Genomic DNA, 26,827 nt, shown 5'->3' with positions numbered 1-26,827 from the left:
AAAACATTTAGAAACTGGGAATCTTCCAGAAATAAGGTCCTTCCGATCAGCGCTGAGAAAGAAGTTACTGGACAATAATGATAGCTTCAGAATATCGGATGACAGATGAGTCTCTGTGCATCGTGTCAGAGCGTATGTCATGTTAGTCTGCTAACGCCTTTACAGAGCCAAAAGTTTTGTACACACAAAATTTATTTCAAATCATAATCGTAAAAGTTTACATTAGATATTTTAAAAGATTGTTTAAATTATATCTTTAAAGTTTGAATACATACTCATCTTCTATTTATCTTTTAGAAGACTTATGTATGATATAAATTATTTTGTTTAACGGTGACCTAAAGTATAATTGTTATTAAACAATGTCTGTTCAAAACTTTAGGTGGTCGTCTTAAATCTAATTTATATGAAAAAGATTCAATCAGCATATTTTTTTCCATGCTGGGTTTCAATTTTTATGGTGGGGGCTTTCCATAGCTATCCCGTACACCTAAAAACGACCATCACAGAAAACTACATTAAAAATGAAATAAATAAATCATTTTATAAAATGTAAACAAAGTTTTAGCTAAATAAAAACACCTTACATTTCCAGAGAGGTGAAGTAGTTCTTTATGCAATGATAAAAACGATCCAAAAAAGCAAAATAGTTTAAGTTGTCATAAACAGAACAAAACAAAACAAATCCTTCAGTGATAAACTACAGTGTGAACTGAAGCTTCAGGATATAGGGCGACAGAACAGATGAGTCTCGGCGGACAATGTCGCAGTAAATCTAGTCTGCTAACGCCTTTCCAGAGTACATCCAGAGTTTACACTAATTTCATTTAAAAGCATAACCTTAAAAGTTTAAATCAAATCTTTAAAATCATATCTTCTTAGAAGATTTATGTATTATTGTTACTAAGCAGCGTCTGTCCAAAAACTTTAGATTGTTACATACAACATACAACATGAAACATGTTGTCAAGGTTTGTCACAATGTTTTTTAAGAAATCCTAGGACTTCACATTGCTCTTATTTAGTCAAAGTTGTATCATTTGGAAAATCAAAGTAAAAATCATACATCGTCTTAATTCAGAGTATAAGTATAAGATCGTATAAGATCATTTTTACTCGTATCTCCCGAACTAGGGTGAAACCCTTTACTGAGAATATACCACCGGTCATCTACTCAAAATATATGTAGAAGTTTCAAATGTTAGCATTTGTTGATGGTGGCCGCATGAACAGACTTTGGGGAGAGCTATAGCAGAAAGCATGCCCTTTGACCTCCTCGATTTTGGAGGCTTTTTTGTTAAAGATTTCTCCCATCTAGCGGTTCTCCCATCTACTCGCTTTTTGCAACTTTGGTAAATGTGCCAAGAAGCTATGACAACGTGTCTTCCAATAGCACATCATCGAGTTTAACTATACATGTTCTACCGTTATGCTGCCTATATAATGATTTACACAACCAAGCTCGTCATTTAGACCGTAACTTTGACTTACCTGTCGAGAAGAAAGCAGGCAACTTCCCTTTCAAAGTCTTTCTCCTTCATTAGCTCTTTCCACCTGGGAAATTTATTTATTTACATACCGATAAATAAAATTTTTGCTTTTTGGCGACGACCAGTGCAGCCTTTCAAATGTGCCAGGGGCAGTATTTTCAAATTTTCATCCAGGCTGCCCCGGGTTCGACTCCCGGTATGGGAAGACAATTTTTTTACATCGCCAACAAAATTCAAGTTATTCAAGTTCATCAATAATCATTTTTAGTTATGCATAGTCTTAGAGGCCTACACGAACTGCAGAAACAAGCAGTTTCTTGAAGATTCGGTACTGAATCATTTTCACAAATACAATTATTGAATTCAGAAAATTTCACTATGGAATATTTACTTTATCTATCATAATTTCAATTTAGTACGTCATCATTTAAACTTTTCATCTCATAATTATGACGCATAGTCATAATTTTTATTTCAACTTTTTAATTCAGAATTACAATTTTTGTCAATTACGCCTTTTTAATGTAATACTTCAAACGGTTTTAAGTCATCATTTGGTTGTTGACTATAGTAGTGCTGATGATGAAATGTGTCGAGTTAGGCTAGCGCTTTTTGTACCTCTCTGGTCTTTTTCAAGATGGCGGAACGACACGGAAGCTTCCTTGGACATACCCGCCCCATGTAAATAAAGATAAGAAATGATCTGATTTTAAGAAAGATCATTTTACACCCATGAGGACATATTTTATGAATACAGACAATGATTTTAGCTAATAAAATACAATTTTTCAACCCGAGCGAATCTACACATGAGAGGCCTTCAGAAGTCATAACTTCAGCGGCTTAGGCCCATTGGTGTAGGTATTTGTAAAAATCAAATACTCTATTACACTTTTTAAAGTTAGAATAAAAAGACCTGTAGTGTTGTCTGACACAAGGCCATTAACTTGTTTTATAAATGTACTTTGCTTATTTCTACAAATATCAACCTGATAAATGAAAATCAGAAAAAAGAAAAAACAGTGTTTTAAAATACAACTAAACCATGATAATGTTTAGTTTAGATGTTGATGACTCAGGCATAGTGCAACCAGATTTCTCTAACATCTCACTCACAACGCAAAACGTTGTAAATAAACATTTTCAAACTGTAATTTAACCATATTTTATTAATATTATGTTGATTTAAAGTTTTTGTTATTAACTAATACCTTTATCTTTTAACATCCGGCACAAAATGAAAGAGATGAATTATTTGAAAAAAGGAATATTCACAATCTACAGTTAGATTTTCTCCTACTTAGTATCTGTGGGTGTATTTTTACACATTCTTGTAAAGACTATGGACTAACTTTAAAACAATCTTTATACAGGAATGAAACGTGTCCATGTAAGATTCAAAAGACCAAATCACTAAGAAAAGAGCCGTTTATAATAAATACACAAAAGGTTCCAAATGATGATGGTTTTATTACTCCGCTAGATTTAGTCATCTTGTTCAGATAGTAGGCGACACTGTTTCACATGTTGTATGTTGGACCGTATGTGTTTTAGATGAAAACGTTTCTTTGAGAGCCGTCTATAGAAATAAATGACGCTTAAGAATTTAAGCGATAGTCTTTCTGTTTGACTAAATTGATATCAATCACACAAATACGAATCACACAAAAGTACATGCTGTTTTACACTTAAACTATTGCACCGAGAGAGGCATATTCATCAAAGTTCCACACTTTGGTAAAACCTGCAGATAAAATTGCACGAATAGTAAATTCTAATTCTTCATCACCATGAGCCATTTAAAAACATACACAGAAAAAGCCACTATAGTGATCAGTTTTGACTTTTGGGGGTTTTGTCATTGACATTTTTTGCTTCTTTTTGTTTTTGTACAGTTTGCAAAAAGTATATAGTCTCAGAGCGTGGTCAAACATGTTCATATAGGAATGTATCCTATACTTTATAGGTCCTTCTAGTATGAGAGTGTTTAGTATGAGAGTGAATCTTTCTGCTATGTCTACGAAACATCGACGTGAAAGATGAGTATTGCTGTTTTTTCTGTTACCTATTACAGTTTAAACTCGTCTAACTATTACACTTATTTTGTTATTATACACAGTTAAGCTAATGAATTACGGTTGATAAGTGTTATATTCATGTGAAAGGGGGGATGATTCATTTTTTATTCCGTCCACACCAGAGTTTTAGGCATCCGTCTTTTAGGCCCGATCCAGAAAACAGACGTTGTGTCTTAATAATTGCTCTTCTTTTTATGATCTTCTTTTTATTCTGCATAATGCTGAAATATTTTAACCTATCGTCAATTTCAAGCGTTAGATAAATCGTCTAACTATTATATCTTGTTTATACCTGGATTCTTGTTTAACAGCGCTATTGTTCTCGGCCTCATCAAAGTTCACATAGTTTTCACCGACTCTGAAACAAGACCAAATATTAGTTGCTCTTATTTAATTTTGGTTACATTGTTTTTATGCATCATGTTAAATGTAAATTTTATGATAGGAAAGTACGGACAGCGCCTTTGACCAATCCTCTACATATGGGGCACTTGCTCAGAGAAGGCGCACATTCTTTGCACACAACTAGGTGACCACAGGGGATGAAGACAATGTTCACTTCCTTATCCATGCAAACTTTGCAGATGCGCTCCTCTTGAAGTCTTCTTAACTGTTCCTCCATAGGCAAGTCTGAAAGATCTTGACTCGGTGATGCAGCTTCATTTGTCTGGGCCGTCAGGCCACACTCAAATTCCATCTCTAAAGCAGACGTCACCACAGGATTGTTCTCTTGTTCTCTCACAAATTCTCTCGAGTTGCTGTCTCCATTAGTCAATAGCCGCTCAAATAGTCTTGGAAATCTTGCTTGAATCTGATGGACAAACTCTTGGCCCTTTTCTTGCAGCAGGTATTCACATCTTGGAAACCACTTGGCATGTTCTACCCATGGATCATCACCAGACTCCCAACATCTGAGTCCACCATCGCAACAAAAGCACTTCACGTCATCATTACGACCAACATAGTAAAAACCAGCCTTAGCCAATTGGTCTGGTCTAACAGTTATTCTTGAGGGCCAGTAGACAAATGTGAGCAATCGGTCTTCACACTGTTGCATTGCCGATCCATTGGAAAGGATAGATAAAGGTACATTATCTGCACGGTCATCTCGAACGAAGCGGCAGTGGGGGTAATGCCTCTGGTGTTCTGATACTGCCAGATCTCCCGGTTCCCAGTTGCTAAGCTGGCCTCCACAACTGAAGCAAGCCACTCTGTCGCCCTGGCCAAGGTAGTAGAAACCACTTTTGGCAAGCTCGGCCGGAGCTACTGGTGCAAGAGTCCAATTCTGAAAGGTGTCAAGGCGTTCCTGTTCCCGACGCATGTCAGGATTCTGACAACCCGGAGGGCGCTGGTGAGACATATCCATGTTTAAGTAAACTCCTCCGTTTGGCCTGATACGGATGCCGTGGTGGTCGATGTAACGGGTGTCGCAGGGGTGGAAAGAGGATGGCTTCGTTGCGAAGCGGGGAAAGGTCACTTTTGATGAAGACATAAAAATGGGACCACAGGGCGTATCCACTCAAGCCCTTCTCTCTGCCGGACATCCCATGACTAGTGTCTAGTCGTCCATGACAGAACACATCATCTTATTAAAAAATGTAATGCGAACAAAGAACAACACCACAAAATGTCCTTTCTTCTGTACACGGCGGGCAATACAGTTGTATCATTTGATATGATACAACTGTATTGCCGCCTCGGGAATACGGTAATTAAAATGCAGAAAACAAATATGTAAATATGTAAATATTCTAAATATTACTCTAAATATTATTATTATTATTATAATACTATTTTTATGAGCTCAGACATTTTTTAACCAGAAATTTTTATTTCAACATTATACTTTCATACATTGAAGAAGAAATTTGAGTGAAAGACATTTACAGATGGTCTAACCAGAATAGAAAATCTCTGCAGGCTATCATGTTTTGCTCCAGGGTATAGTTGACCAGACTTTCAACTAATTCACCAACGTCAGTTTTTGCATTTTTTGACACCAGTGACACACAGAGATCCGTTACAAATGTCCATATAGCGAGAATTTCTGTGATTTCGAATTCGTCGCAACATCCACCCAACACATCCAGAACTTTTCTGAGGATTACGCCGATCGGCTCTTTGCCGTTAAAAAACATGGGTGTTACATCAGGCCATGGCTTTGTCAAGCCTCTTACGACGTCCATTTCATTTTTGAGATTTGTCACACGCTTGGTATCCTGCGCACAATCTTTTTTCATATCACACGCAGCGTCGATGATCCTGTGCATCAAGCCAACCATTTGGCCTCTAAAATGATCTTTAAACATAGAGTCCAGTGCAGCTCTTAAACGACACTCTTTGCCCGTGGCACACTCACACACCGGAGGATAATTGTACCCCGTATCGCCAGAACTGGACGGGGAGTCGTTCTCCATCAGGTTTTGCGTCGCCATTTTTTCAGCTTTTCGACGAGTCTCCTGAATCTCCTGGAATGTTCCTGGAATCTCCCTTGCGGTGCAATCGTGCGTTAATGCTCGGAAGTTTGTGGGTCAGAAGTTTGCGTCAGGCTCAGACAAACAGGACTTTCAACTTTTGTTGCAGTGGCGCAGCAGTCCGAGGCTAGTAGAGCTAGAGTAGAGCGTGCAATGTTCTGAAATATTTATCAGGCTGGGGTCCACCCACCCCGCTGGAGGGGCTGAATAGGGGTTGTCATCAGGAAAGCCATAAATAACTAGGTCCTGCATAAACAACAAGTCCTGGGTCCAAGTCCTATCCAAGTCCTCCAGAGAGAAGAATAGAATAGAAGAATAGAATAGAATCGGGCATTTATATAGCGCTTTCATATGTACTACTGTACACCCAAAGCGCTTTACAATCATATCAGGGGATCTCTCCTCAACCACCACCAGTGTGCAGCATCCACTTGGATGATGCGACGGCAGCCACAGTACAACGGCGCCAGTGCGCTCACCACACACCGGATATAGGTGGAGAGAGGAGAGAGAGTGATAGAGCCAATTCAATGTAAGGGGATTATTAGGAGAGAAGTTTATTATTTTCACTCAATCCAGTTACAAAATCTGATTAAACATTACATGGGTGAATTGTTCAACATAAGTTCTGTAACACACATTTAGAAAGTAGGATGTATTTCATTTTAGTTTTTCTTCAAACAATGAGACAAAAGTAGCTTTGTATGCACAGATTTTGAGAAAGAGACATCCTTGTCTTTATTTTTAAAAACATAGAACCAGAGAACAGAGAACCTTGTGCGGCATATCCGCATAAAGGGTTAACATATACATTTTAGCATTATTTAAAAACTAGGATGATATAATAATATAATGTAAATGTTTCACGTGAAGATTTTATCAAATCAAGCCAATTCATGCGAATACTGTCGTATATGACCAAAGAGATATATAACAAATATGATATCCGGGGGGAAAGTGTAAAGAAAACGCCATACAAAACATTACATTCACACTCGGCAATTCGATAAGTGTTAAAAGTGTAAGGAAAATAGACAGGCTACAATAGATTGAGAATGGTGATGTTAAAAATTGTTAAACAGGGTGTTTCAGAAGAAATGCAAAGATGTGCTTTTTACGAACGCCCGCTCTACACGTGACGTCACATCTCCGCGTTGCTGTTTTGGCACGCTTTATGCAAGTTTGAATCGTTCAGTCATACACACAAGTGCAGCGATGGAGCGCGTGAACACGAGCAGTGTGAGAGGATTCCTGAGATCTTGTGACGATCTGACTGAGAAAATTCGCTGTTTAATACAGAAGAAACTCATCAAGAAGTACTTGAGCAGGTAATATTATGCGCTTACGATGCAATGTGTGGGAGTGATGCAGTATCCAGAGGTTGAATTGTAAAAAAAACTAAAAAAAACTATTTTATGCGTGGATTAAAGAATAGAATAAAAACAAATAGGCATTTATTGAAGACATATTTTTTATATCATTGTAGAATGTATTTCTCTCTCACTAGCCTATGGACAAACAATCCCATGCATGCCAAACTATCATTTGGCATAACTAATCATTATCAACATATTTTTTGATAAAAGAGTTCCAAATGATAATTTTAAGCGCTCCAAAGTTCACTTTGTCCACAAAAAGGAACTTAGCCTTAATTTACTGAAGGCTATGGATGTTAGGTAAATATGTTTATTAAATTGTACACATTCATTCATGTACACGTTATGTGTTTCTTCTCCTCTCACATTAAATCACAATTTAGAAAAAAAGAAATTAGAAAAAAGTTGATTAGTTTGATTATTTTTGTCATTGTTTAACATTTCTCAAAACATTTCTGTCAAATATGAAATGTTTAGTTTAGCTACTTGCACCTTATCTCACACTTTAACCGTTATCAGCTATTATCAGATAGTATTGTCCTAACATAGACTATTATTGTTATTGGCCTAACATAGACTATTGTTTTAACTCTGGTTTAACTTGCTGTGCGTCTGTTCACCGGCCAGCATGTGCTCTAACACTGCAGCATCAGCCGCTTCATTGACTTTGAACTGGTGTATGAATGTGTTTATTTTATGTTAACTTTATTTTTGCTATTGTACATACATTTTATTCTTCTAACTGTTTGTCTTTGGTTAACACAGTTGGAGAAGAACAACAGGGAAGTTGGAAGACACAGTAGAGGAACTACAGAATAAATATGGAGAGAAAACAGCATTAAAAAGGATCAAGTCCATAGTGAAAAAAATCAGAAAAAAGAATATCAAACGTAGGAAAAGATTTATAATTTACTTTGTTAGTAGTCAATATGGTTCTCAATCTTCAATAAGCTTTACTATAATGTTTACATGGTTTTGGTTGTGTATTTAATTGTTAATTTTTTAACAGATGGTGACATTCAAACGCTGAGCGTTCAAACACATTCTGGAAACATGACAAATCAACAGCCTAACAACCTTCCACAACGACGGCATAATAATACTACATCATTCGGACAGCCATTAATTCAGAACCCTAATCAGCTTAACTTCACAATTGCCCAGAAGAATGGTGGGACAATAGTTACTACAATTATGGTAGAAAACACAATATATGGTGATGTTAACATCGATGCGGTGAGTGTCTGATAATTTAAGAAACAGTTGCTTAGTTAAGAAATGATGTGTATGTGTTTTTTCACAAATTTTGTTTTGTTTTTTAAAGTTAGTCCATAGTCTTTACAAGAGTGTGTAAAAATACACCCACAGATACTAAGTAGGAGAAAATCTAACTGTATAGTGTAGATTGTGAATATTCCTTTTTTCAAATAATTCATCTCTTTCATTTTGTGCCGGATGTTAAAAGATAAAGGTATTAGTTAATAACAAAAACTTTAAATCAACATAATATTAATAAAATATGGTTAAATTACAGTTTGAAAATGTTTATTTACAACGTTTTGCGTTGTGAGTGAGATGTTAGAGAAATCTGGTTGCACTATGCCTGAGTCATCAACATCTAAACTAAACATTATCATGGTTTAGTTGTATTTTAAAACACTGTTTTTTCTTTTTTCTGATTTTCATTTATCAGGTTGATATTTGTAGAAATAAGCAAAGTACATATATAAAACAAGTTAATGGCCTTGTGTCAGACAACACTACAGGTCTTTTTATTCTAACTTTAAAAAGTGTAATAGAGTATTTGATTTTTACAAATACCTACACCAATGGGCCTAAGCCGCTGAAGTTATGACTTCTGAAGGCCTCTCATGTGTAGATTCGCTCGGGTTGAAAAATTGTATTTTATTAGCTAAAATCATTGTCTGTATTCATAAAATATGTCCTCATGGGTGTAAAATGATCTTTCTTAAAATCAGATCATTTCTTATCTTTATTTACATGGGGCGGGTATGTCCAAGGAAGCTTCCGTGTCGTTCCGCCATCTTGAAAAAGACCAGAGAGGTACAAAAAGCGCTAGCCTAACTCGACACATTTCATCATCGGCACTACTATAGTCAACAACCAAATGATGACTTAAAACCGTTTGAAGTATTACATTAAAAAGGCGTAATTGACAAAAATTGTAATTCTGAATTAAAAAGTTGAAATAAAAATTATGACTATGCGTCATAATTATGAGATGAAAAGTTTAAATGATGACGTACTAAATTGAAATTATGATAGATAAAGTAAATATTCCATAGTGAAATTTTCTGAATTCAATAATTGTATTTGTGAAAATGATTCAGTACCGAATCTTCAAGAAACTGCTTGTTTCTGCAGTTCGTGTAGGCCTCTAAGACTATGCATAACTAAAAATGATTATTGATGAACTTGAATAACTTGAATTTTGTTGGCGATGTAAAAAAATTGTCTTCCCATACCGGGAGTCGAACCCGGGGCAGCCTGGATGAAAATTTGAAAATACTGCCCCTGGCACATTTGAAAGGCTGCACTGGTCGTCGCCAAAAAGCAAAAATTTTATTTATCGGTATGTAAATAAATAAATTTCCCAGGTGGAAAGAGCTAATGAAGGAGAAAGACTTTGAAAGGGAAGTTGCCTGCTTTCTTCTCGACAGGTAAGTCAAAGTTACGGTCTAAATGACGAGCTTGGTTGTGTAAATCATTATATAGGCAGCATAACGGTAGAACATGTATAGTTAAACTCGATGATGTGCTATTGGAAGACACGTTGTCATAGCTTCTTGGCACATTTACCAAAGTTGCAAAAAGCGAGTAGATGGGAGAACCGCTAGATGGGAGAAATCTTTAACAAAAAAGCCTCCAAAATCGAGGAGGTCAAAGGGCATGCTTTCTGCTATAGCTCTCCCCAAAGTCTGTTCATGCGGCCACCATCAACAAATGCTAACATTTGAAACTTCTACATATATTTTGAGTAGATGACCGGTGGTATATTCTCAGTAAAGGGTTTCACCCTAGTTCGGGAGATACGAGTAAAAATGATCTTATACGATCTTATACTTATACTCTGAATTAAGACGATGTATGATTTTTACTTTGATTTTCCAAATGATACAACTTTGACTAAATAAGAGCAATGTGAAGTCCTAGGATTTCTTAAAAAACATTGTGACAAACCTTGACAACATGTTTCATGTTGTATGTTGTATGTAACAATCTAAAGTTTTTGGACAGACGCTGCTTAGTAACAATAATACATAAATCTTCTAAGAAGATATGATTTTAAAGATTTGATTTAAACTTTTAAGGTTATGCTTTTAAATGAAATTAGTGTAAACTCTGGATGTACTCTGGAAAGGCGTTAGCAGACTAGATTTACTGCGACATTGTCCGCCGAGACTCATCTGTTCTGTCGCCCTATATCCTGAAGCTTCAGTTCACACTGTAGTTTATCACTGAAGGATTTGTTTTGTTTTGTTCTGTTTATGACAACTTAAACTATTTTGCTTTTTTGGATCGTTTTTATCATTGCATAAAGAACTACTTCACCTCTCTGGAAATGTAAGGTGTTTTTATTTAGCTAAAACTTTGTTTACATTTTATAAAATGATTTATTTATTTCATTTTTAATGTAGTTTTCTGTGATGGTCGTTTTTAGGTGTACGGGATAGCTATGGAAAGCCCCCACCATAAAAATTGAAACCCAGCATGGAAAAAAATATGCTGATTGAATCTTTTTCATATAAATTAGATTTAAGACGACCACCTAAAGTTTTGAACAGACATTGTTTAATAACAATTATACTTTAGGTCACCGTTAAACAAAATAATTTATATCATACATAAGTCTTCTAAAAGATAAATAGAAGATGAGTATGTATTCAAACTTTAAAGATATAATTTAAACAATCTTTTAAAATATCTAATGTAAACTTTTACGATTATGATTTGAAATAAATTTTGTGTGTACAAAACTTTTGGCTCTGTAAAGGCGTTAGCAGACTAACATGACATACGCTCTGACACGATGCACAGAGACTCATCTGTCATCCGATATTCTGAAGCTATCATTATTGTCCAGTAACTTCTTTCTCAGCGCTGATCGGAAGGACCTTATTTCTGGAAGATTCCCAGTTTCTAAATGTTTTCATGGTTGCTCTCTCTGAAGATAGGCCTATGTGGTTGTCATTTTCTCACAGATACAACTTAAGAAATTACTGAATATTTCACAGGCGTGAGATGACTTGTGACGCTTCAATTTTCAAGTGATTTGACATACCCATGATAAATAAATAAAAATACTTTGTTCAAGTCAAATTTTTCCACAGACCATCGTTGTAAAATATTTGTTTTTATTAAGACTTTTAATAATTTTTTTAAAACATCTTTTATTTTTAAAAGATGTCATTTAAACATTTAGGATTATAAGTTTAACACACCATTCAAAATGTCTCATCCCATCACTGAATACACCCCTCTGAGTCAGAGACGCTGGTGTGAGAGAGAACCACTCTGTGATTTATAGCTCTCAACAGCTTCTTGAACATGTAAGTTCAAGAGTTGTAACTCTAAACATGTAAGATGAATTTTATTTATTCATCTAAAATAATTGGTTTCAGTATATTTATATAACCATTTTATTTATACACTTTTAAGGAACAGTATGTTTTTCAACTTTTGTGAGTGTGATATTAGGAAACCCCTTCCTCACTTTCACTGTGCTCTGGTATGCGAAGGAGAGGGGTCAAAGCTCACATGTGAAGGGGCGCGCGCACACACACACACACACACACACACACACACACACACACACACACACACACACACACACACACACACACACACAGACACGTGTGTTTTACTTTTTGACACACATACCGCGCACCTCCCTATGTTTTGAGACGGTGCTTTGAGAGACATTCAGGAATGACTATATGAATTCAGTTGTGTAAAACAATTTTGAATCCATTCATACATTGCATTTTTTGTGGACATCAATGGACAATGATGTGTTAGGAGCCACTTCTTCAACTTTCTCTCTAAAATAAGGTAAGATGATTTTATTTACTTTTAACTAAAACAATTGGTTTTAGTAAGCTTTTTATGTTATATTCTTTTAAAAGAACTGAATATTTTTTCAACCTTAGTAAAATTATTTTATAACCATTACATTTATACAGTTTTAAAGGTATGTTTATCAACTTTAGTTTAATTATTTTTGTGGGCATCAGTGGTATGGACATTGATGTGTTAATTTTAACTCAGTCATTTTTTATTCATCTAAAACTAAAATAGTTGGATCAATAAGATATTTATATTATACTTTTAAGGAACGGTATGTTTTTCAACTTTAGCAAGATATTTTATTTTATATTATACACTTTTAAAGGTATGTTTTTCAACTTTAGTTTAATTATTTTTGTGGGCATCAGTGGTATGGACATTGATGAGTTCATTTTAACTCAGTCATTTTTTATTCATCTAAAACTAAAACAATTGGATCAATAAGATATTTATATTATACTTTTAAAGGCATGTTTTCAACTTTTGTTAGTGTGAGATTCACTTGACAGTTACACTGTAAGGAGGGGGGTCAGAGCTCGCAGGAAGAGGACGCGCGCATAGACACACAGACACACAGACACGCGCGCGCTCCTTATGTTTTGAGACAGTGTGAGGTCATTCAGGAATGACTATGTGAATTCAGTTGTGTAAAACAATTTTGAATCCATTCATACATTGCATTTTTGTGGACATCAATGGTATACTTCAACTTTCTAAAATAAGGTAAGATGATTTTATTCATCTAAACCAATTGGTTTTAGTAAGCTTTTAAAAGAACAGCATGTTTTTTCAAACTATTGCTAGTGTGATATGCAACATTATGTAGATTTTATAAGTATTTCATTATATAATTTTAAAAAAGAGCAGAATGTTTTCAACCTTAGTTAAATTGCTTTAGATGATATATTATACACTTTTAAAAAGAACTTTAGCATGATAATTTATATTATATAAATTATATAAAGGATAGGATGTTTTACATATGAATGTGAAATAACTAAATGTTTTTTCAACCTTTAATTGTTTTAGGTTATATAAATTATAGAATGTTTTATATATAAATGTGAAATAACTGAATGTCACATATATGAAATAACTGCAGGCACAGGCACAAGCCATATAACCACACACGCACACACATAACTGGGACAAAGTTCAAACAACCGGCAAAACTATGATTTAGGGCTAAAAAGGTTAATAAGGTCAAAAACTAACCGTCAAAACTATGATTTAGGACTAGCTAGGTCACCGGGGCAAAAGCAACTGTCAAACCACATGATCGATAGGTAGGAAGGGCAAAGGTTAATCCCATGACCTCATAAAGGAGGTTCAACCCATCAATCATAAAGGTCACCGGAAGTTCAACCTGTCAAAAGGTCAAAGGTCAAAGTCATTAATCATTTTGACACTTGCCATAGTATAAGTACTACTCAAATAAATGCAGCCTTGGTAAACAGAAGAGACTTCTTTTAAAAACATAAAAAATCTTACAGATCTAAAACTTTTGACCAGTAGTGTATATATATACACACACACTTTCATTATAAACTTTTTTAATTAGATAGTTTTTTTTTTTTTTGAATTATATATTTAACAGCCAAACTGTCAGAAATAGTTAAGTCCAGTATGGAGTTAAATCAGTAGTAGATCACACAAATGGCAGCATTTCCTGAGAATGACCCATATAATGTTGTGTGATGTGTGATGTGTTGAGCTAATGGAGGACACTGGAGCAGACTTCACTATGACTTTCAGACAGCTGAGTGAAGTGACCCTGTCCCGGCTTCAGAAGGGATCCTTTGCTCCGGTACGTTTCCTCTCCATTCACTCCCACAGCAGCCGCAATATCCATAATCATGATTTCAGTCCATTAACTGTGACTGTGTCTCTCTTGACAGTCTTTGTGGGCTCTTTCAGACCTCTCATCACACAAGCATTTCAGAGACTGGGTTCAGCTGTATTTACAGCGTCTGTCAAGGTAATGTTGCTGTAATGTAAACTCAAACTCTTTAGAGGATTAAAAATGAACATCACTTGATGTGTTAATCGTCTTCTACAGGATAATGAGTGACTCAGATGAAGAACGGCAGCACAGAATGCAAGGTGTGTTTTTGTATATGTTATATGATGCAGTGTTATATATTATGTGTTTATATATTGTTACAGTAACACTACCGCTGAAATGTTCATGATTGGTAAGATTTGTTTTTGAAAGAAGTTTCTTATACTCACGAAGGCTGCATTTATTTAATCAAAAATACAATAAAAACAGTAATTTTGTATTACTATAATATATTATTATACTATGAGATATTATTACAATATAAAATAAATTATTCTATTTGAATATACAGTATTTGTGTAATTAATATATTTGTTCAGTTGAATGTGATTTATTCCTGTGATCATTTCTCCAGTCTTCAGTGTCACATGATCCTTCAGAAATCATTCTAATATGATGATTTGCTGCTCAAGAAACATTTGAAAACAGTTGAGCTGCTTAATATTTCTGAGGAAACCCTGATACATGTTTTGATTAATATAAAGTTCAAAAGAACAGTGTTTATTTGAATCTTTTGTAATATTATAAATGTCTTTATTGGCCCTTTTTATGCATCCTTGCTGAATAATATTAATTTCTTTTTTTTTTTTAAAAGCCTTACTGACCGTAAATGTTTAAACGGTAGTGTGTGTTTTTTTACGATGTGTTATGTTGTATTTAATGTTATTAGTAATTTTTCTATTGTTCAGGAGTAAACCCACGGTATGTGTTGAGGAACTGGATGGCTGAATCTGCTATCAGAAAAGCAGAGAAAAATGACTTTTCAGAGGTATTATTATTACATGTGATGTCAAATTAATATGCTGTCATGATCATGCTTATCATATATCTTAGAGTGTTTGCTTTAATATATTACTGTGAAATGAAGACTTGACAATTATACATACAATGTAACATCTTCAGACAGACCATTATGGCTTGTCTTTTTCTTAGGTGACAGTATTAAATATAAAAATTATTAAAGATGTGTGTCCTAATGTCACGCCAAGAACTTGTTTGGCGGTCAGTTCCTCAGTCCAACTACAAAAACATGTCAATTAGCTCTATCTGTCTTCAAGATCATTGTTGACTGCGCTTTTTCAGCATTGCTGTCATCAGTTCTGACATGAGTTCGCCACCTGGGGGCGCTGTTTGTAGAGGTGTAATTCTCTTTGGTGGAGCTGGAGGCATTTTTCTGACGGAGCCGGCGGATGGGTTGGCAGCCGGTGCAGGAGCTGGTGGTGGAGGCGGTGGTGGTGGAGCTCCACCTGCAGATGCAAAGTTTTGGGGACCAGGAGGAGGAGGAGGTGGAAGGGAGGTAATGGGGTCTGGAGGTGGTGGGGGGAGCGAGTCTCCCCCGTAAGGTGCAAAACTAGGAGGCGGTGGAGGAAGAAAGTCAGGGGGCAGCTCGGCATCTTCTGGAGGAGGTGGTGGTGGAGGCAGGTCATCCATGGGTGGAGGTGGGAAGGAGGATTGTGGGAATCGAGGTGGAGGAGGAAACTTGTTGACTTTGGTTGTGCTGGCAGGAGGAGCAGGGGGAGGAGGAGGCAACATGGGGTCGGGTGGTGGAGGAGGCAGGGTTTCCATTGAAGGCGGAGGTGGTGGGAAAGATGTTTGGTTGCCAGGACCCTTCAAAAACAAACCAAAAGTAGCATTCAGGAGCATTTCAGATAAATGATGAAATTACAAGGGGATTAAAACAGCTCTAAAGGAACCGTCACCCTTTGTGGAAAAGTAGTGTGCTTCATTTTACTGCTCTTGAAGTATACTTTAAATCTTTGAAGTATATTTAAAAATATATATTTTCAGATAATATATTGTTCATTAAATAAAAGGCCACTATATGTGTATTTAAAGACACTGCACTTTCATGACTGTTTCTTAACAGAGTTTAGTGCAATTTTAAAAAGTGTACTTTGCAATCATGACAAATTAACAGTTATACTTTTTAAATTATGGTTTAGTAATCTTTTGCAGTACATTTATTTTGATATTGACAAACATACTAGAGCACATGCAAATTTGATTATAATTTCAACTGTAGTGTGTTATTCGTTAATACATTTAATGTTAATATATTTTAAATTTACCAATTGGCAACTTCATCATGACAAATGTGTAATTAAATATTGAAAACATGTCAAGTTTCAATAGAAATGATATATGTATATTTTAGTTTACTATAAATGCTTCTCAGTACATTCGGCAGTAAACTTCATATTTCATTGAAAGTAGAAGTAATTATGAAATGTTATAAAATTATGTACTTAAGTGTGTTAATAAATTTAAACTATATTTTGTTTAATTGCAATTAACATGCAGTTAAGTGTCTGAAAACATAATAGTTCACACTTCAGTATGGTCCATGAACTTATATTATTTATGGTATTATATTATGGTGTTCTTCATTACTAACTGATAGATTTAGAGGTACCTTGGTGTCCTTTGGAAGCTGAGGAGCGTGTCCATTCGCAGCTTTGGCTGAAAGATAAGCACAAAAATGTCATCAAAATCCTTTAATATATCAAGATCTATGATACATTTTATAACAATCTATTTAGCTCATTATCTCTACCTTTAGGTGTAGGAGAGGGTGTGGATGCACTGGAGGAGGCCTGGATAGTGCGGTTAGCCCAGCTTCCAGTGCCGGCTGCTTTCCTCACAGCGGCTTTGTAGTTTTCATATAACTGCTTACCATACTATGACAAAATCATGACAAAACAAGACCGTTAATAAAGTAGAAGAACTTTTTTTTTTTGACAAAGTAGACAGCTCACAATAGGACCCAACACAATACAGCTACAATTTACAGTATGTTTTTGCATTGTAAACTATAATTTATAATTTAATTTGCTGCAAAAACTTCAAATTAGTGTCTTCTTGCATTTATCATCATTATCTATTTTGGTTTTTGGTGTGTGGCCTGGTTTCTGCTCACCTTTACAATACGTATCCCAGTCACCCACAGAGTCATGGTCAACTCATCATCACAACACAGATACTTGATGTATTGGGATTCTTTTTGAATTTGAGGATGAAGAAAGCAGATCACAGTGACCATATGAACATGACACACACCTGATATACACACCTGAGAAGGCCAAGATAATAACACTTTTTCCCCCTCTGTCATTCTCTACAGATTTTTGTTTGTTCTCAAAACAACAAAGGGTTTGGTAACAACTTACTAGAGTTTTCAGTATTAGTTCATGCTTTGCTAATATTCATTTTTCTTCAAATGGACAGTTGGTGATATTAACATTGTTTTGATTACATATGTTATTGAGCTGCAGTTGCATAGCAGAGACAGTGGATGACACACTAAAATCACAATTTGATTGCCAGTGCCCCTCATGCCACACTTTAGGATTAGTCCTAAATATTGCTAAAATGAACCACAAAAAATTTTGCTTTATAATTTTGAATTATTTCAAACATACAAAGAATGTATGTCCCTTTTCTGTTGGGGTCAGGGTTTAATTGTGCATGTATTACATTTATTGCATTTTTTGCGTTTTATTTCCCAATTGCTTGACAAACATAAAACACAGCCCACCCTAACCTAATCATAGGCTGAAACACCCTTGATGATTTGTCATGCTTTCTTAATGAGATGACTGAGATAACAAATGATTTTATGTGGGGAGGGAAAGGAGTTAAAATAGCAAGGAAACATTAATTGCAAGTTATAAAGAAGGAGGATTAGGATTGATTGACTTAGAAGTTAAAAAGAAGGCCATAAGGGTAAAAACGATGAAAAAGTATTTATGTGATAAAGTGGAGTATGGATGGAAAGGTTATATGAAGGATGTGCTGGACAAATGTAGTGGATGTGGGGAAGAAGGGCTTTTTATGGGATTGAAAAAGCCGATGTATGACAAAATGCCGCTGTTTTATCAGGAAGTGCTAAGTGTGTGGGCAGAGGTCATATACAGAAATATACAGTATGAGTGTGAAAATATAAATCAAGTTTTAAAACAACCGATATTTTTATATCCAAATTTTAGAATGAAAGAGAGAGTGTTTTATGACAAATTGTAAATGAAAGCAGGAGTGAGACAAGTTAAGGATATAGCATATGATGTAAGAGGGTTCTTACCTAATAGAGCCTTATATGATTGTGTTTCGGAGTGGGATGATGAAAACGAAATGTCAAAAGTGGACTCGATGTGTGAAAATATTAAGACAAGTCTGCCCAGAGCCTGGGTAGAGAGTATTGAAAATGAAACTGTTAAACCTGGGGAATGGGGATTGCCAGATTTGTATTTTGACGGAGGTGATGGGAAAAGACTACTAGAAGATCCACTAATATGATGTACACATTTATTTTGAAAAAAGAGATCAAATTACCAGCATCAGAAAATGTGTGGCCTAAGGTGCTCCCTGGCTTAAAGGTTAAGGAAATTTGGGAAAATCTGTGTGTAAAGTACAATGGAATAGAATGTGAAAACCTGGATTTTAAATTAAGACACAACAGAATCTACAGGAAAGTGGTCCTCCACCAGATAAACAAGAACATAAAGAGGGATTGTGATGTGTGTAGATCTGCTCCAGAAACGTTGATGCATGTTTTTTTAGAGTGCAGAGAACTTGATGGTTTTCATGAAAAGCTAAAAGAGCTAATCAAAGAAAACTGGGGGGGAAATGTTAAACAAGATGAATGGAAAAAAATTGGAGATTGTGTAGACTATAAAGATATGAAAGTGAATCTCTGCAATTATGTACTGAGTCATGCAAGATATGCAGTATGGGCAAGGAGAAACTAAGCGTTTTATGAAGGGAAAACTTCTCAGTTCTCGCGCATGCGCCGTGGCGCTCTCGTGAACTCACGTCAGAGGCCCTGTGGGAAAATTAATAGTTGAATTGTTAGGAACACATTCAGCAATGAAAAGGATTTCTATTTGTATCTATGCAATTGCCTACGTCGTAAAACTAGTAAAACATAGTACAACTATGCGACTTACACACATAGATGTATTGTGATCATTAGAGTTTGTGGTTGCGCAATAAAGACTCTGGATATATGCGGTACAAAGAAATCTCCTCTCACAATAGGCCAATGTCTGGGTATCTGAGAGAAAAACCTGGGCTGCGTTTCCCAAAGCATTGTGAGGTAAGTTGATCGTAGAGGACATTGGTGGCAAATGGTCTTCACGATCAACTTCACAATGCTTCTGGGAAACGCAGCCCTGGACTGGAGCTCAGAGCCACTGCAGAGAGAATTACACAGAGCTGGCCAGTGAAATGAGACAACAGATACTCACTGTCACACATGCCTGGTATTATTATGGTTACAGTTATAATGCATGGATTGATTTGCACAGAAACAGAGTTTGATCAGATCAGAGAAGCTCTTCCTGCACATATTCAAGGTAATGTTCCACAATGGTTTAAGTGTCCCAGGACAGCAGTGAGCTCAACACTGCACAGCTGTGTCTTTAAAACACTTTGGCCAGTGGACAAATGAGAGCTACTTTTGACAGTTTGCAGTTCCTCTATTACAGTGGTGAGATATTATACCTTCTATAATAAGAATAAATGAATAAACATCATGTTACACACAAAAACAAGCAAACTGTAAATTCAATAATCTTTTATGCTCTGTCTTCTGTTTGCTTTCTTGTGAACATGATGATCATCAGATTGACCCATCATTTCAGATGAATATGATCATTTTGTGCAGGCTAAATAGGTCTTCATCCAAAATGAACGTTATCTTATTACATTCAAATTATTATGTAAATACACTGTACAAAAAACAGTTTTTTTTTTTTTTTACTGATCGGTGATGGGACCGAGAGTGAAACTTACAGTCCTAGTAAGAATCATGAGCAGTTAAACTCGCTGTTCTCCAGAAAAATCCTCCAGGTTTTGCACATTTTTAGGTTTTCCAGAATCTTCTGCATATTTGACACCTTTCCAACAATGACTGTATGATTTTGAGATGCATATTTTTACATTAAGGACAATTGAGTGACTCGTACACAACTATTACAAAAGGTAAAAACATTTACTGATGCTTAAGGAGGAAACGATGCATTAAGAGCAGGGGGTGTAAACTTTAAACAGGATTATGATGATGTGTACATTTTGTTCAAAGATCATCTTTTTTCTTCATTCAGTACTGCCCTTCAGAAGCGAATACTTCCCGGTTTCACAGAAGGCGAAATAATTACAATTTATCCTGTTCATGGAATTTAAAAAGTTTACACACCCCAGCTTTTAATGCATTGTGTTAAATCAGTAAAAAAAAAAAATTATATATATATATATATATATATATATATATATATATATAACAAATATTTTACTAAAATATTAAACTAAATGTTTACTAAAAACTAAAAAAACATTTTTTTCTTCAAGAAATACTGTGTAAAACTGATGTTATTAAAATAATATGCAGGGGAAAACCATGTCCTATGTTTGGTGGACCCTTTGTGTTACAAACCTTATTAGTATTCCAAAGTATTCTAAATTATTTAGATTAGGTTACAAAGCTTGTGTAATCTAACGAAATATGTTACAAATGACTGTATTTTGTAATCTTTAGTAAATAATCTACTTACAAGATAGTGTCTCCAGTTTATAATGTGGATCATTCTTCAGATCAGAGAGAAGCTTCACGGCTGATTCTCCTAGTTTATTCTCAGACAGATTCAGATCTCTCAGGTGTGAGGGGTTTGATCTCAGAGCTGAAGCCAGAGCAGAACAACCTTCATCTGTGACTCCACAACGACACAACCTGTAGAGAACAATGACACACTCTTCACTCTCTCAGTTCAGATCAGTTTAGCAGTGAATCCATTATTAAAGAGAAAATACAAACTTAAAGCACAAATAAAATGTTTTGATGGATCATTGGACTGAGATCTAAAATGTCAAAGAGCTCAAAACGTGATTATTAAACATCTAGTCTTTAGATCTGTACTAATACAGTACGTATGGAGTAATGATTTGTTTTAATCGTGTAAAGAATATTTAAAAAAACAGTCCCTGCAGAAAGATGAACGTGATGAACTGCAAGAATAAATCCAGCATGTTCTTCATTTCTCAGTTCTGAATGTGTTGAGATCGAGTCGGTTTAAAATCAAGAGACTGAAGTGTTGATTGTGATGTGACAGTGTGTATTTCAGTGACTCAGTCCTGCAGAATCATGTTCCTGAAGAGCAGCTCATGTGTTCAATCTGTAAGAATTGATCAATTAGGAAATGCCGGACAGTCTGTTTGGGGAGCACCCAGACCCTGAGAGGACAAAGGACCTCTCTGGAAATTACCATTTGAACTCAGCATTTGTGAGGCAAAGTTACACCTCAGAACACATCTCTCCTCCTCTTCCTCACTCCCCCTCTCTCATGCTGAGACCACATGTAGATCACCCAAGAAAATGTATAGTTTAATGTGAATGATTATCACAGAGTATTTTTCATGTTTGGTATCATTTAAAATGTCACAGTGCGACTGGTACAAATGTCTCGTTTCCAAATAAGTAAAACAAAAGGTAATAAGGTTTTTGAGAGTTTATGGATAACTAGCACACTAGGAGGGGTTGGCCTCTAGACAAATGGTCTCCCTACACCCAAAGGTGTAACCTCTGAATGCAAATTTCCATTGTTAAAAGATATTTCCAAGTGAAAGAGGTCCTGGCTATTTAATGAAATGCAGCAGGGAATTCGAGGCCTTTTTCTGTACCTCAGATTCGCCCGTGAGGCTGAGAGAGAGAGAGAGAGATCTTCAGCCTCATGTATTTCTTATTGTTGGCAGGCATGAAAACAGGTCAGGGGTAAAAAAGGTGAGAAGGATGCGGCAGCAAAAAATCCAATCCAATCAACTTATATATATATATATATATATATATATATATATATATATATATATATATATATATATAGAGAGAGAGAGAGAGAGAGAGAGAGAGAGAGAGAGAGTGCTTTTTAATGTTAAATTCATCAATCTGGTGAAAATTATTTTAGTTACAGTGTCTGTCTACATTACTACTACATAATAATAGTTATAATATTAATCCCATGATAGTAATAGCCATATATTGTAAAACAAATGCACTGAAAAATAAAGGAAACTTTCATAATTAGTTTTGTACTAATTTCTATACTTGAAAGAGTATATTTCTATACTTCACATTAAAGGTGTGATTGGGCTAGCCCAGTGTCAATCAAGAAAAGAACCAAATGGGCCGCTGATCTACGTGTTTCATGGGGTGTCAGAAAAAAAAAACTAACGCTGACTTTTTATTGACCAATGCATTACACACTAACCAAGCGCCGCCAATTAAAGCAGCACTCAGTTACTGTGTCCAAATTCAGGGTCTACATCCTTCGGAGTACTCATTTGAAGGATGTTACGTCACAGCGCCGCGACGAAGGCTGTCCAAATTCGTAGGATCCTTCAAATGCGGCCCACAAATACATCCTCATTTTCCCCGAATTGGAAGGATGGGTGTGGTGGATCCTTTCCCGTCCTACCTATCCCATAATTCTTTTCGGCAGAGCGTAATGGCGGACGAAGCGAGCGGTAGCGGAGTGGGAGAGGGAGAGGAGTATGCTTTTCGATGTAAGTTTTTTAAAAACTGGGTTTAAAAAAAAAAAAAAAATTTCAGTGGTTGTCTAGTTAGGCATTTTGTTTTAGCGTTAAGCATTTTTTTTACATTTGTACGTTTATATGTAAAAAAAACAACATTACTTTCATAAACTAGCTTCTTCCTTACTGCCTGTGTGAATATCCCCTTACACACAGCTAATTTGTTAGTGATTGAAGCTGTTTTTAACGCTTCTAGGGACGAAAGAGCAGACAGAAGTGTTTATGTCACGGTTGCTAGGCGACAGGATATGAGCAACGGGTAAGGGAGGGAACTGAAAGAAGGGTAGGCTGTCCAAATTCACAAACACCGACTTCCGGGTTTTGCGGTCGTCGGAGGACCCCTCCTCCTTCAACCGGGTAGGAAGGATCCTTAGGAGGATGCAGACCCTGAATTTGGACACAGCCAGTAGCTTCGGGACTTCTTCGCTGTATTCTCGCTTTTTGCTCGCAGGTTTCTCTCTAGAGCTCCCCCCACAGCTTCGGAATAGATATTTGACAACACTGTTGTAAAAACTCGTTGGTGATTCTCAGACACCAGAGGCTATAGATCAACGACATCAAAGCAGATGGGTCGTTCTTTAAAACGTCTTCTTCATTCGGGTTCGGACAGCGTGAGGGAGCGCAATAATGACAGCATTTTAGCAGATTTCTTTTGGCCGTAAAGCAATTGTTTACATCGCGAGACCTGATATCACGCGAGACTTCCCCGCCGGCTCAAAGTTGCAAGTGCGGATTTTCCGCTCACGGGCACCAGGGGGGTGCGAAACGACCACCATTCAACCCGAAATAAGTAATATAACCATTCCAATGACTCCGAAGCTGTTCAGTTAAGGTAAAAAAAGTTACTTAGTTCACCTTTAATCAAAAAATACTTTGCCTCGAGAAAAGGACAGTAACAAGTTAAGACCTTCCGCGCTGGTCGGATGCCGGACTTTGGGCCGATTTAGCGTGAGCTTACAAATCACTTACAGTTCAATAAGCTCAATAACACAGCAGCAGAAAAAGGCTGAACATTTCAAATATAGGAGACTTTACATTGTGTTTCATGTGTGAGTCATATATGATCTTACCACAGTGTCTCCAGTTTACAGTGAGGATCCTCCAGTACAGCAGAGAGCAGATGAACTGAATCTCCTAGTTTATTCTCAGACAGATCCAGATCTCTCAGGTGTGAGGGGTTTGATCTCAGAGCTGAAGCCAGAGCAGAACAACCTTCATCTGTGACTCCACAATCACTCAACCTGTAGAGAACAATGACACACTCTTCACTCTCTCAGTTCAGATCAGATCAGTTTAACACAAGGGTCCGCAGCCGTACTGCAGGGGGTCCGTCAATTAATGCTTGATCACAAATCATTTTTTGTTAAAAAATTAAAACATGGGTAAAAAACATCACAAAGTCAAATTTAAATATAAGCACTCTCAAACGAATGCAAGATCTTCCTCAAACAATCTTCATCTGTGACTCCACAATATTTCAACCTGTAGAGAACAATGACGCTGTGTAAACAGTGTGTAAAATTAATATTTTATTAAAGATTGCCCATGAACTTGAGGAGAAACTGAGGGACAAATACCATGCAGTGCTGTAACTATGGAGTGATAAAGAGATAACATTAATAACACCTGAAGTGTAACTTTATCAATTAAATGTACTATATTTTGGTTCAATAATATTAATTTAATATTTTGAAGATATTTTTTGTTTCTAAATATTTGTCCAATAACGATCCATTAATGGCCATTTAAAAATAAATAAATAATTCTAATATGTTTATTACTTATATTACAATTGGATTTCATGCTTAGCATTTAGCATGCTAATATATGCTATTGCTAATTAATAGTTTCGTAGCAATCTAATACAATCTTATAATTCAGTCATATTTTTGTTCAATAATATTTTTTTTATTATTATTTCGAATTTAGAAAGGTTTCTATGGAACTACTAAAAAAAATTATGAGCATTTTGTTCCATTAGAATTCATATTTTTATTTGTATTATTATTATTTTTCAATAAATGCAACATGTCACATTAGTGCAGGCCTTTAAAATCCATTTTTTTAAGTGAGAAAAGCGTCATCCAGTGGCGTTAAAAAGTAAAAACTTGTGTAATGTCGTGTAACCGCCTGTAGGCTGTACTGTTGCTCCCTATATAAATACATAGAGGCTTTTTGATTCCCATTGTTTTTTTTAGACATGATTTCTCCATTTTATTAGTTTTTTTTAAATTTATTTAGATATATATTTAGACATTCTAAAAGACAATTTTTTTTAAGGTTTAGATATTTTTGTTACATAAGTATCAGGTTTTGCATTATGATTACAATCAAACAATAATGTTTGGTTAGAAAAGGAACACAATGCAAGCATTTTTGTTAATCAGTATTTGATAATTCAAAAAATCTAACAAAATAAGGGATGGATAGTGATAATTCAAAACACTTTATACAGACATTTTGCAATTAATTGGTATTTTATTCAGTTTAATTCTATAAATGGTAATAAAACTTCAGACGGGAACAGCAATTATGATCCAACAGCAAAAACAATAAAATAACAACAGCAAACAATCATTATCAAACTGTAGGTTAAAAAACAGGAATAAAAATTGAATTATAATAATAAATATTATTTTAACTATGTACATACAAACTGTAATTATTTGATGTATTGTTGCATATGCAACAGATATCAGGAACACCTATTAGGCTAAAATAAGACCAAACAATTATTGTGTGTGTGTGTGTGTGTGTGTGTGTGTGTGTGTGTGTGTGTGTGTGTGTGTGTGTGTGAGTGTGTGTGCGAGTGTGTGTGCGAGTGTGTGTGCGTGTGTTTGAGCGAGAGAGAGTCTCTTTTGTATTTTCTTCATTTATTGATTTTATTACGCATATTCTCAAAATTTACTGTTGCAGTCTAACTAGTTCATTTCTCTCTGTGTCTGTGTGTGTGTCTGTGTCTGTGTCTGTGTGTGTGTGTGTGTCTGTGTGTGTCTGTGTGTGTCTGTGTGTGTCTGTGTGTGTCTGTGTGTGTGTGTGTGTGTCTGTGTGTGTGTGTGTGTGTGTGTGTGTGTGTGTGTGTGTGTGGGTGGGTGTGTGTTTCATTGCTGTGCACTTTTTTTCTGCACAGCGGCTGATTTGTAGTTTGTACCACCAAAAGTTTCTCTGAGTTTTCGTATTTCCCATTCATTTCCTGTCGGTCATTTTTGAAGGAACCAAGTGTGACACTTTTTTTTTTTTTTTACGACCCTTTACCATATCCGAATCATGTCTATGATTATTTTGTGTGTGTTCACAAAGCTAATACAACAAACAAGTGTCATCCCATTCAGATGAAGCAAAACAATTAAATTAAAAACGTGTTCGGTCATTTTTAAACCGAAGAGGATCAGAGAATGTCAACATTGAAAAGTGGAAGATTAATCAATTTATTAAAGAAATGTTAATTATTAGAAACCTTTTTGTCCCTGATATTTTTTTTTCTATTTCTATTTCTTTTTCCTTTTTTTATGTTGTGCTCTGTTCTTTAGGACATTTATTATAGTTTTGTTTTGCCTTATTGTAATGATATTTACTGCAATACAAAACTTTACTTCCGCATTCCTCGATTCCTATGGAAGTCTGTGGGTGTTGTAACTCTGTCAGTTCAAAAACACTGTTGTTTTAATATAACATTTATACT

The 26,827-nt window shown here is 35.6% G+C and overlaps 2 protein-coding genes across 2 annotated transcripts in view; both read right to left on the bottom strand.

Moving 5' to 3' along the window:
* Positions 1-4,004: 4,004 nt before the first annotated feature.
* Positions 4,005-4,934, bottom strand: LOC309510290 (putative inhibitor of apoptosis; the record flags this gene model as incomplete). Its single annotated transcript, XM_082191288.1, has 1 exon — positions 4,005-4,934. The coding sequence occupies one exon, from the start codon at positions 4,932-4,934 to the stop codon at positions 4,005-4,007; it is 930 nt and encodes a 309-aa protein (XP_082047414.1).
* A 16,151-nt stretch (positions 4,935-21,085) lies between these two features.
* Positions 21,086-26,827, bottom strand: part of LOC309510281 (NACHT, LRR and PYD domains-containing protein 3-like) — a 359,584-nt gene continuing 353,842 nt past the window's right edge. Inside the window, exons 14-15 of the mRNA XM_082191284.1 lie at positions 24,216-24,386; positions 21,086-21,292 (exon numbers count right to left, since the gene is read on the bottom strand). Coding sequence (XP_082047410.1) covers positions 21,109-21,292; positions 24,216-24,386 — 355 coding nt within the window. The 3' untranslated portion in view covers positions 21,086-21,108. The remainder of the gene's footprint in view (positions 21,293-24,215; positions 24,387-26,827) is intronic.

This window comes from Leuciscus leuciscus, assembly GCF_965113295.1.
Source record: "Leuciscus leuciscus genome assembly, contig: SUPER_11_unloc_8, whole genome shotgun sequence".
In the NCBI taxonomy this organism is placed as follows: domain Eukaryota; kingdom Metazoa; phylum Chordata; class Actinopteri; order Cypriniformes; family Leuciscidae; genus Leuciscus; species Leuciscus leuciscus.
The sequence above is the reverse complement of the archived record's forward strand: the minus strand, read 5'-3'. Positions and strand labels throughout refer to the sequence as shown.